We start from the raw sequence: 11,685 nt of genomic DNA, 5'->3' as shown, positions 1-11,685 counted from the left end.
ACCAACTGAGCTAACCGGCCATGTATGGTCACTCTACATAAAATATAATATTATAACTTGTAATATTATAAATGTGTGTTCTACTTGACTGAAATCTAATAAGATAAGCTTATTATATCTAATATAGCTATATTGACTAGCTAATGGTTGGCTACAACATTAGCAAGTTATCTAACTCTAGTTAGGTGAGCCGCTTTTGTCAGTATCATGTAGAGGAAGAAGTTCTCAGCTTGAGTAAAAGCGTCAACATCACAGCGGAAGTAAAGGTCCTGCAGTAAAAATGTGGCAGGCTATCAAAAGCAAATGGCCCCATTCATATTATGCATATTACATCATTGGATGATTACAGATGCAGACACAGAGTTTATTTGAACTATTTTCACTCTTGGCAACCGTTTTTCTATGGCAGACCACAATTTAAAGGACAACAATATTTCCCTATAACATGTAGTGGAATAGAAGTACAGAGTTGCATACATTGGAAATTTATAAGTAAATAAATATAAATGTAAGTAAAGTAGAAACGCTTCAGAATTGTACTTAAGGTCTACTAAAATGTACTATGTTACTTTCCACACAAGTTTGATTATATAAAAACATGCAAGTACCCAATACCATGGTTATATTATTTGTTTATTATTATCAAAACATATAGTAAATACTTAAAGGTTATATCATAATCACAGTAAGACTCACACACACACACATAAAAATCAGTCAGCTGCAGGTAATATTAAAATGCCAAACTCCAACATTCAGAAGCGATGGGCAAGAGCAAATATGTCATCCTGATGTCTTCAGGCAGGTCTTTTAATAGTGTTGTAGTTCATAGTGGAAAACACAGAGCTGCACGTCATCATCTCCTTAGACTTAACTCCCTTTCATCCTCATCTGGAACCATCAGGTTATCCACTGAGTGATGAGCATCGTCTCCTATGTCCTGGAAGAAATACTCTTCACTTTCACAGCTTTGAGTCCCGTTCACGCAGTCTTGGGTTTTGATTTGTTGCAGCTCGCTGCTGTCACTGGCATTACTGTCCTCTGCACTCTTGCTGGCATCACTGCTGTCATCACTGCTGTCATTACTGCTGTCGCTGGTCTCGCTGGTCTCATTGGTCTCGTTGCTTTCACTGCTGGTGCTCTCACTGCTGTCGCTGGTGACAGCTGTGACAGCAGTAATGTCACTGGTGTCTGAGCTGGTGGTGTCACTGCTGTCGGAGGGATTCTCCACCAGTAAAAGGTTTGTGGAGGTATGAGTGGCCTGTTTCTTAGTAGGTTGGTCGGGGAGACCGTTGACTTCCAAGCTGCTGTTGTCCTCTGCGCTCAGGTCTTTGATGACACTTGCAAACTCTCGAACCCAACTCTGATGCAGAGAATAAGCAGAGCATAGTGTCACTCAACTTTCATCCCAGCTAAAGCAGGACTGTTTAAAACCAAGTTAGTGTGCAAAATGTTTATCCCACCTTTCGAACATTCTCCTCACTGCCCATGCTGTTATCTCTGGTTTCAGCCATAAAGTATGTCTGTGGAAATACAGTGAATAATATGAGCTGACTGGAGATCAGAAGTATGCTGTGCCATACATTAATTGTTATTAAATTACATTTGACCAAATACTTGATTTAATTGGTCTTACCTCATCATCCTCATCTGACTGACTGTTACTCTCCTCTGACGTCTGTTTGTGAACAGAAACATACAGTTTTAGAAAATACTATGGTCAAATGAAGAGTGCACTAAGAAAGGTTTAAGCATGTAAGCACACGTACAGTATTTTGTTTTTTATTAATGTAAATGATTACTGGGCTTTTCTGCACTAAGGACTCATGTTTTCTCTTTCTTTCCTCTATTTTTTCTTTCATTTCAGTTCCATTTTATCACAGTTATTTTCATGTGTCTTGAAATATGAAGAATTAACCCAGCAATAACATTCACAATGTAGTTTACTGATGACAGTAAAGTTTAAAGAAAGAGTGATGATATAACCCACCGTGTCCTCTGAGGTGGATTCTAATGATTCTGACTCTGAACTCTCACTCTGAAAAGATAAACATTGTATTAGGTGAATCCATACACATTTACAGCACTTAATTAGATGAATCAAATGATTAAAATAACTCACTTCACTTGAGGTACTTTCTTCAGAGCTCTGCAATAGAAATAAAAATACACACCGATTTTGTTAAAAATTTGCAAAAAGTGATGCAACAATTAAACAACAATCAAATACTTTTTACTGGAAGCAACGTAGTAATCACCTGGAGCTCTGAGGTGTCATTTTCAGATGATTGTGAAACAGACAAACTTTCAGTCTGGGAAAGACAAACAAAGTTAGCACATACCACAATATATTTAATTATAGCGTGTAACTGCAACACCAACAATCAACACGTTCATTTTAGATCCGTTCATGTTAACCATTGCCCCGCCATGCTGTTGCTGCATAAATGAGTCCAGACAAAAAGTAAACAATAGTCTCTGAAATTGTCTTGAGGTCTGGAGAATCTTCGAGTAGCCGCGCCTATTGTTAGGTTTTGTGCTGACTGTGTCAGATGAACACAACCTGACTGCAGTCAAATGATTTATGTGTAAACAATTTTGAATTCTTGCAGTAAATCAAATGTGATTTAGTCTGAAGAGAGGACTAATTTCAGATAGTACTCACCGTGTTAGAATCAAGCTCATTTGATTCCAAAACAGCATTGTATGAAATCTGTCAGAAAGAAATCTAAAGTCAGTCACAGTGATAAGCCTGTAAACACAGAACCTGATGAAATGATTTACAATGTGCATATTATTTAAATGTATATGTAAGATCAAGAGGATATTTTAGATTGTTTTCTAAATAGGTATTAAATTGCATGATTACATTTGTTTTATTTCTGGCTTTTATACTTACGGGGTTGGCAAAAACTGCTCCAATGAGGCAAAATGTTATTATGATAAACTTCATTCTGTAACAGACATACAGTTTGTGATTAATATTGTTAGTAATTTCATTCAGTTCAATTTAAAAGACTTCATTCCCCGAGAGAAATTTGAGGCACTGGTGTTGCATACATAAAAACACAAAAACACAAAAAAACATACAAAGATATTCATGTGAAGAGCAACTCTCTTTACACATTAGTTTTCTAAGATTGCTTGCACTTAAACTGCTAAACATGTACAGAAACTGTTCAACTAACAATACATTGATTAAAGTTTAGACAAATGTTATCCAACAGATTGCAAGATTGCATTCTAGAAAAAATATGCGTTATGAACTAAAGCGTGGAGTAAGAAACATGTTACAATCAGTCAATATATGATCAATTACCTTGTTGTCTGTTTGAATCAGAGCTGTGAGAAAAGTTGTCAGTGGTCCTTGTTCAGTGGATGTAGCAGCAAACAGGAGAACCCAGTGTATATTCTGAGCCACGTATGGAAGCTGGCAGTCGAGGCAGTAAAAGCACGATGTGTGGATATGCTGTAGGAAACTCCAGGACGACTGTATATAAGTATCCCTAATTGAAACGATTGCATCACTTCCTTCCGGATGTGTCTCTACTGTCGACACGCCGAGGTGTATTTTTTTTCTAGAGAGCAGAAAGCTCAAAACAAACACACACTGGCACGATAATGATTGCACCCACACGCACGCACGCACACACACACAACACCACACAACACACACACACACACAGTTGTTTCATTTAGTCACTAAATTTCCTACACCCCCTCTCAAGTCTTCAGTGAAATATAGTTCAGCATACTAAACCATAGGGTTTGTGGCCTGGTGAAAAAACAACCTCACCCACTCAGAGGGGAAAGGAGGGCCAGACGGGGTCATGCTTGTTTCCGGTGAAATGGATGTTTTGGGGGTTTTTTTACAATCTACCAACCAGTAGTTGGAGTTTATTATTGTCTATTAATTAAGTACAAGGAGCAGGTGACAGGTAGTGCCTCTCTTAAGGGTAGATTTAAATTGCTTGAATGTAGACAAAGGAAAATGGGAAAAATTCACTGATCTCTCTAATACGGAAGCTCAAACTTGTGACAGCTAACTGGAGTCATACATGCACATTAGGGCTAAATACACCAATGATACAATACAAAAACCCCAACATATTTTATAACCTAATGTCCTCAGTGTTACATGATGTTATTGGAAATAGGACTTGTTCTTGGAAATAGGGCATGTACAGTAGAAAGCCTAAATAAAGACTCCTATATTTCCTCCCTGAGGCTCATAATTGCTTCCTGGATGTCCATATATGGTCAGGCCTAAAAAAGATGACAGAATTCCTTGTTTAACCTCAGTTTGGATTTCAACCGTGCAAAAGAAACATGTAATTAGACTGGATGTTCACCAGTCTAGAGCTGTTCGCCAAAACCACAGCTACCAGTTGTTGTAAGATCCTGCTTTAGAACAGGGGAGGAGGGAGGAGAGGACGATTGATGCTTGTTGTGGCACACAGACCGGCAGTCAACAATAACTGCCCTAAGGTTACTTAAGTTTCCATGAGGCCAGGCATCTGACGCATCTTGAGTTTCTTTAATGTGAATGGAGAGAAGGACAGGTTGTAGGCAGCGGTGGAATGTAACTCAGTTCATTAAGTCAAGCACAATTTTGATGTACTTATGCTATTTCTATTTAATGCTTCTGTATAGTTCTACTCCACTATATGTATTAGGTCCAAAGGTCCATTTAGTAACTTTTGGTCATTTTACATGATCTTCATCAGCAGATCCATACATTTTCAGAATAAAATGTAAATTTACTCTGGGCAAACTCTGCTAATGAAGATCACTTGACATGATCTAAAGCCCCAGAGACAACATCATTTAAAAACAGCTGATGACAAATATTTACCCTATTGTTAATCAACATGTCAGTCATCATATGAAAAAATATTAGCGCTTGTCATATTAATGGCCTCAGGAACACAGACTTGTGACAGAGTGACATCTAGTGGCCTAATGTGTGTATTTCTGTACCAAAACCATGTTTCACGCATTGGTTTGGTTTTAACCATTAACATAACATCCCACTCATGAACACAAACCTGTTTAAATACAAAACTTTAATCAAATTTAATCCAATGTGAGACCTGGACATGCAATTCAATTCATGATTACAGACAGTAGTAAATAGAGTAAACAACAATAAAGCAAGCTTCAATAAAGAACTTAATTTTCTCAAGTCCAGTATAATCTTATGTATGAAGTTACTGTCTATGTATATCTAGCAATAACAAACTTTACTTTGTTTAAAGAGTCAGGAAGAAATTAATAAAATAAGTGTAAATAAAATTCACTCAAAAGATCAATCCTGAGGTGATTCTTGACCTCTGGCCTAATCTTTGGGAAAAATGAACTTTGCAGATCTATGTGGGCAGATACATACATAAACATACATAAACATGTAACCTAAAGTTCAGTGCAGGATCTCGGTCCCTCTCTGTCTCTCTCTCTCTCTCTCTCTCTCTCTGTACCTCTGTAGCCCAGAGACCCTCCCAAAGTTAGAAAAGCATTGGCACCGTAGACCCAGAAAAAAACTGTGTGTGTGTGTGTTTGTGTGGACAGTGTGAGCGCTGTCTCGAATACAAAAGGACATCTTCACAGGCAACTACTGGTGTTTAGTGCAGCATTCTCATTTCTCTTGCAACTGCCAGCCTCAGGTAAATCCTTATTGCTGAGACTTTCCATTGTTTTAAAAGGTAATTTGTTATTGATCAAATAGAGATGTGTGCAACATCTTGTTCATTAATTAGTTTGCAATCGAACTTTTTGCGTGGTTTATGCAGTGACTGTTGGCTCGGTTACACTGTAGCCCCTTCTGCGATATCTAGAACTTTACTTTGATGCTTGACGTTGATGCCTTAATTATATTTTGCACATATCAAGAGATCGGGACTATTAATACTATACTATGATGCAATAACATACTGCAGACAATACAGACAAAAATGTAAATCTTGCTTACTGATTGCTGTGCAAAATCTATATATCATCATATATTTTAGAGTTTTAAACTCCTTTAAGAGATCAAATAATTTATATTAGTGTGAAAGCATCATTTATCAGCATGTAATATAGGTATTATATTAAAAATAATATGAAGGTAAAGCTAATATGTGTCCTCTGTATGTTGCTCTGATGTAAAGATCAAATAAAATTGTGTGATTACTTGCTTTTGGTGAATTTTCCTACACACTCACCCCATGTCTACACCTATTTGGGGTTTACTGGGCCAAACCAGGGAGCTATTGTTCCACTGGACAGGCCCAGTACTGTCTGTTTTGTTTCCGTTCAGAGAGACAAAAAGTTTGTGGACTTAGTCAACTTTTTTCCAGTCTGGTAGCTTCTGATGTTTACTTTAGCTCTGAATGTGACTTCTGAGAGAGAGGCGCATCTCAGAGGCCTGTTACCTTGACAACAGTGGAGTCCAATCCCGCAGCTCTGCTTGTCATGAAAGTGTTGGCAGCATACAGATGGACTCATCTGTTTTAACTTTGAAAGATTTGCCAAGTTCATGTCTTTGTTGTGACTAGTTGGAAGTCAGACAATAATCTTTTGATTGTGCTTTATTGTTTACTTTGATTGATTTTCTCAGCCTTTTGTTCAATCAGTTTCCAACTAATCACATTTTGTTTTAATTTTTGTCCAACGGTTGAACTATTCATTTCAATGTTTCAGGTATGAGGGCCTGCTTAGTATTCCTGTGCTTACTGGCAGCAACATTCGCCCTGTCTGTGAGTAGCAAAGCAATTCATATTTTTCAAAATTTGACACTTTGCAATGAGAGAACTGCTTGTTTATTGTAGTTTTAGCATTGACTGAATGGATGTTCATTAATCGTTATGAACATTTTATCTAGGTAAAAAGTAAACCTCATGGAAAACATCATGGATTGCATAAGACTTCACATACGGCCAAAGAAAAGGTACAACAGCATTGATACAAAAAAACATTTGATATTTCATTTTCTACAATGAATATTTGAGTTTGAAATGAATCTTTTCTCCTAAATAAGGACATTATCACAGAGGAGGCCAACAAGCCACAGATCTTACCCACTTTAGTCCCGTTTGAGGCCAGCAGCCAGGAGCAGGAAGATGAGGAATTGAGTTCCGAAGACAATGCTAATGCTAACAAGGAAGAGGGAGAGGTTGAGGTGACTGAAAGGAGTGACAAAAGCACTGCAGTCCTGTTGAGTGAGGAGGAATTGGTAGACCTCTTGAAGAAAGAAGCAGAAGAAGAGCAGGAAGCAGAAGAAAGAGCGCTGGAGGAAGAAGAAGTGAAGACGGACAAAGGCAAGGTGGAGTCTGGTGAGTTCACTGAGGATGAGGAAGCTGATGTGGAGAAGAAGACGTTGGATGACAAATCAGAAATGGAGGAAGACGCTAAAGAGGTGACAGAAGAAGAAGTGAAGGAAGAGAGGGAGGAAGATGAAGAAATGCTGGAAAAAGAAGAAGTGACGGTGGAAATGATGTCACCAGAGGAAAAGGAGGAAAAGTCTGTTGAAAAAATAGCAGACAGAGAGGAGGAAACAGATGGTAGCACAGAATCAGAGGTCCCAGTTGATCTCGACTATGCTGCTGATAGTAGCGTCGTACAACCTCTACACATTCTATCTGCTAAAATAAAACCTCACACTGATGACATGGAGCCTCTTTCAAAAACAGATTTTAAAGAGAAGGAAAACAGTGAGAAAGGACTGACAACCATCGTAGACGACTATGAACAAGACGTACAAAACACTGAGGCAGTAGACAGTGAGGAAGTGTCTGATCAGGACCAGGATGAGGAGTCAGAGGCCAAATCTAAAGAAAAAAGTTTAGCTGAGAAAGAACCCGAAGCAAATGTGGATCCTCAAGAACCAAGGAGCAATACAGAGCTTGAATCAGGGTCTCGAGGGACTGGAAGGGAGGAAGAGAAAAGTAAGAATGACAGTGGAAGTCACACCAAAGGAAAGACAAGGAAGCAAAAGAAGAACCAGAGGGCAAGGAAGCACTCTCCACAGCGTGATGAGACACAGTCAGGACAGGAACAGAGCCAACAGGATCCTCAGGAGTCTGAGGGCAGCAGCACTGACAATACAGTCCACAAGGCCAAGAGGAGAAGGGCAGGAAAATGGGTAATGCATACATAATCTGTACAGTTACTTGTGGCTATAATCAATATTTTATAAATTAACAGTGGATCATTTGACTATTTGCATGTAAAAGGGGTTGCTCATAGTGACAACCAGTGTGACTCCCATTAATGGAGCTTTTAAGCGTCTTTCAGCTCAAATTATTGGTTTGCGGCTATCAATTTTACACTTTTGGTTCAGTCCCACCGCTCTCCTAGTGGTGTTTTTGGCCTTCCCAGCACCTGACAGCAGTCAGACCAAGTTAGGTTCTTCTTGCTGGTGAATTTAGTGGAGCAAAAACGGATAAAATTGCCTCAAGAGTTGGTAGAGACCAAAAACAGAGAAGGAGAATGAATATTGGGCATGTGGCCAGAAACACAACTCAACACGATCTGATGTGGCCATTTTTTGTACTTTTCCAGGGTCCTTTAGTAGGAATGAATCCAGTGCAGATAAGAGCCACAGCGGATCTCTACCCCAGTTCCAGATCCTCTCTTGATGGAGGTGGACATCACCCAGAAGCCCCTACCGGTTGGTCACCATACTGACTAATGCACTATCTCAACAGCCTCACAGGGGAATCTGCTGACTGGATTGTTTTGCTAAAACTTCCGCATGAATAGTGTCCCTCTGCTTCACGCTCACTACCAAAACACAGCTCTGTGGGCTTAAGTAGTGAATAATAGAGATCAAGTTGAATTTAATCACTGTACAAACTCAAATGGCAGAAGAATGTAAGGGATGTTGTGTAGTTGTTATACCTTACTGGTTTCAAGTTAGCACACTATAAAATAAAACCAAACCATCCTGATAATAATTATTCATGCCACTGGTTTTAAGATAAGATCAGATAAGATATTCCTTTAATAGTCCCATAATGGGGAAATTCCAAATTTTAAGTATAAGTCAATGGTCTTTCTTTCTAGATCCATGTGACAACTTTCCCTGCAAGCGTGGAAAGACGTGTAAACTTGATGCGGACAACAAGCCAGGCTGTGTGTGTCAAGCACCGTCAGAATGTCCTCCCACTGTGAATGAGTACGATCATGTAAGTACGGATGATCAACTGGGATGGTTTTCAACAAATGCTGTATTTAATTGTAATTGTTGGATTGTTGGTTGTTGTTCAATTACTGTAGGTTTGTGGGACAGACAACAAAACATATGAGACATCATGTGAACTCTTTGCTACTAAATGCAACCTTGAGGGCACCAAGAGGGGACACAGACTTCATCTGGACTACACTGGGTCATGCAAACGTGAGAGTTAACCACTGTACATAGTTTCTGGTTTAATCAACAACGTTTTAGTTGAAGTATGGTGCAGCATTTATTTGATCCTGATCTTTCTTTCTGTTTCTCTCTCAGTTATACCTCCATGTGTGGATACTGAGCTCATCCAGTTCCCCCTACGAATGAGGGATTGGCTGAAAAATGTGCTGCTGCAGCTCTACGAACATGACTCCATGTCTCCTGGCTTCCTCACTCCCAAACAGCGTTTTAGAGTAAGATGCTCAAATTAATACTTACTGATAAAACTTGGATTATCATACTTCTTAAATATATTTTAATCTTAATCTTAAAAACTATATATTTTATAAAGGTCTAAAAAGTAATATTTATATAATTTCTCTGCAATTTTTTGTGTAATTTGTATCGTACGTTGTTAATCAAAGTAAACTAAACTGTGGTGTTCTGTATTCTGCAGGTGAAGAAAATCTTTGAGAGTGAGAGGCGTCTTCATGCTGGTGATCACTCCGTTGAGCTGCTCGCGCAGGACTTTGAGAAGAACTACAACATGTACATCTACCCAGTGCACTGGCAGTTCGCTCAACTGGACCAACACCCCTCTGACAGGTAGATTTTATTCTTCTGTGCTACAGCAATTTCCCTCAACCTTTAGATTAAAAAATGCTGTGCTTACTTTAGGTTTCACTAGTATTGGTTTAGAAGCCAATAATACACTATGCTACACACACTGAAATCACCAATAGGCAATATTTTTGCAACTGAAATATTTGTGGCATAAACCTCTCCAATCACTCTCATTCTAATGATTTTTAGTTGAGTCAGTAGTCTCTTAATAAATACCATCAAGTTATTTGATCCTGTAAACCTTCATATATAGATAATGATAGTTTATCATTATATTTCAAACATACTGTACTAACTATATTTCTTCTGTCCCATGCAGATTCTTGTCCCACTCAGAGCTGGCCCCACTTCGAGTCCCTTTGGTGCCGATGGAGCACTGCACCTCCCGCTTCTTCCAAGAGTGTGACGCTGATAAGGACAAGCAGGTGTCCTTTAAAGAATGGACTTCCTGTTTTGGTATCAAGAATGGTGAGAACAACACCAACATACCACATTTACCACATACCAGATAGATAATGCCTTAACTTCTGCCATCTGGCTTTGTGAATAATTTATGGTAAACAAGTTTCAACATAATTACAGAGCTTGGAGCATGAGGCTATGCTCACATATCTAATTTGTGTTTCTATTTTCACAAGCAATTAGTTTATTTTACCTAAATGCAAAAAATAAATGTGGATAATTTATTTTTTTCAATGTATGATTACAAGGTAATTGCTGACAATAGATATTCAATTCCAGAAATAATGTAACATAACACACTGCAGGAATTAGTTTCTGTAATGAGTGTTACGTAAAAACGCTGCCAGTTTATTTAGATTAGATTAGATTATATTTGTCATGCATTTCTATACTCATCATCCTTCACACTTCATCCTAGTAATGCCTACTATTTATTTTCTCCACAGAGGATATGGATGTCAACCAGTTATTCTGAGCTTCATTTTTATCCTCATCTACTACACAAGCTTGTTGAAGCAGCTCCAGCAGTGCAGCTTGACAGAAGCCTCCATGAACCTCTGTAATATAAGGATCTCTGACACATACAAACCCTAATTTTACCTCCTGCTATAGAGGGCAAATGTTGGTGGTTGTTGCTGTTGTTTTGTGTCAGGCTAAGCTTGGACATTTTGATCTTTGTTCTGTAATTTAGACTAAGCTGCTAGAATCATTTTATTAGAATTTAAGGTTAAGAGGTTATTTTTAGCTGATTTTATCCAGAAATGGTCTAATGCATTCCAAACCGGGGAGAAGTTTACATCAGCCGATTAGTAGAAATGGTGTTGTATATAGTACCGGCTTGAAAAGATCTGTGGTTTGTATGTTAGAGTGATTTAGTGCTGAATTATTATCACACAATGTGTTATAGCAATAGAAAATGTAAAACAATAACTATTGTTATCTTTGCATACACTGTAAATGTTTGTCTTTGCTTCCTATGTTTCACTGTAGCATTCATTAAAGCTTTATGGACAGCCACAGACTTCACAAACATTACATAGAATATTTCAGTGCACCCTGTTGTTAATGATGACTTCTGTTTCTTTACAGTCCTGAAATAAAGTTGTTGAATCATATTGGTGGATCCCAGTCGACCCCAAAAGGACCGTGGAAACATCAGGTTATATTCTAATACCATGTTTTATTTGTTGGTAAATTTTCTTGATGTCACCATGACATGAAAATATGAG

The 11,685-nt window shown here is 38.4% G+C and overlaps 2 protein-coding genes across 2 annotated transcripts; one reads left to right on the top strand and one right to left on the bottom strand.

Annotated features, from left to right (window-relative positions):
• Positions 1 to 464: 464 nt before the first annotated feature.
• scpp1 (secretory calcium-binding phosphoprotein 1) lies at positions 465 to 3,444 on the bottom strand. The gene is made up of 9 exons (XM_035659897.1): positions 3,320 to 3,444; positions 2,900 to 2,954; positions 2,666 to 2,713; positions 2,259 to 2,312; positions 2,123 to 2,149; positions 1,991 to 2,038; positions 1,637 to 1,678; positions 1,464 to 1,523; positions 465 to 1,363 (listed from the first exon to the last, which is right to left on the bottom strand). The coding sequence occupies exons 2-9, from the start codon at positions 2,951 to 2,953 to the stop codon at positions 857 to 859; spliced, it is 840 nt and encodes a 279-aa protein (XP_035515790.1). The 5' UTR covers position 2,954; positions 3,320 to 3,444; the 3' UTR covers positions 465 to 856.
• A 3,239-nt stretch (positions 3,445 to 6,683) lies between these two features.
• Positions 6,684 to 11,481, top strand: sparcl1 (SPARC-like 1). Its single transcript, XM_035659875.1, has 10 exons — positions 6,684 to 6,737; positions 6,863 to 6,928; positions 7,019 to 8,122; positions 8,542 to 8,650; positions 9,046 to 9,167; positions 9,259 to 9,379; positions 9,488 to 9,624; positions 9,828 to 9,976; positions 10,314 to 10,462; positions 10,903 to 11,481. The coding sequence occupies exons 1-10, from the start codon at positions 6,684 to 6,686 to the stop codon at positions 10,929 to 10,931; spliced, it is 2,040 nt and encodes a 679-aa protein (XP_035515768.1). The 3' UTR covers positions 10,932 to 11,481.
• The last annotated feature ends 204 nt before the right edge of the window (positions 11,482 to 11,685 follow it).

The sequence above is a fragment of the Morone saxatilis genome, unplaced genomic scaffold, assembly GCF_004916995.1.
Source record: "Morone saxatilis isolate NCDOM2014 unplaced genomic scaffold, NCSU_SB_2.0 Contig17, whole genome shotgun sequence".
NCBI lineage: Eukaryota > Metazoa > Chordata > Actinopteri > Moronidae > Morone > Morone saxatilis.
This window is presented reverse-complemented; position numbering and strand designations above follow the sequence as displayed.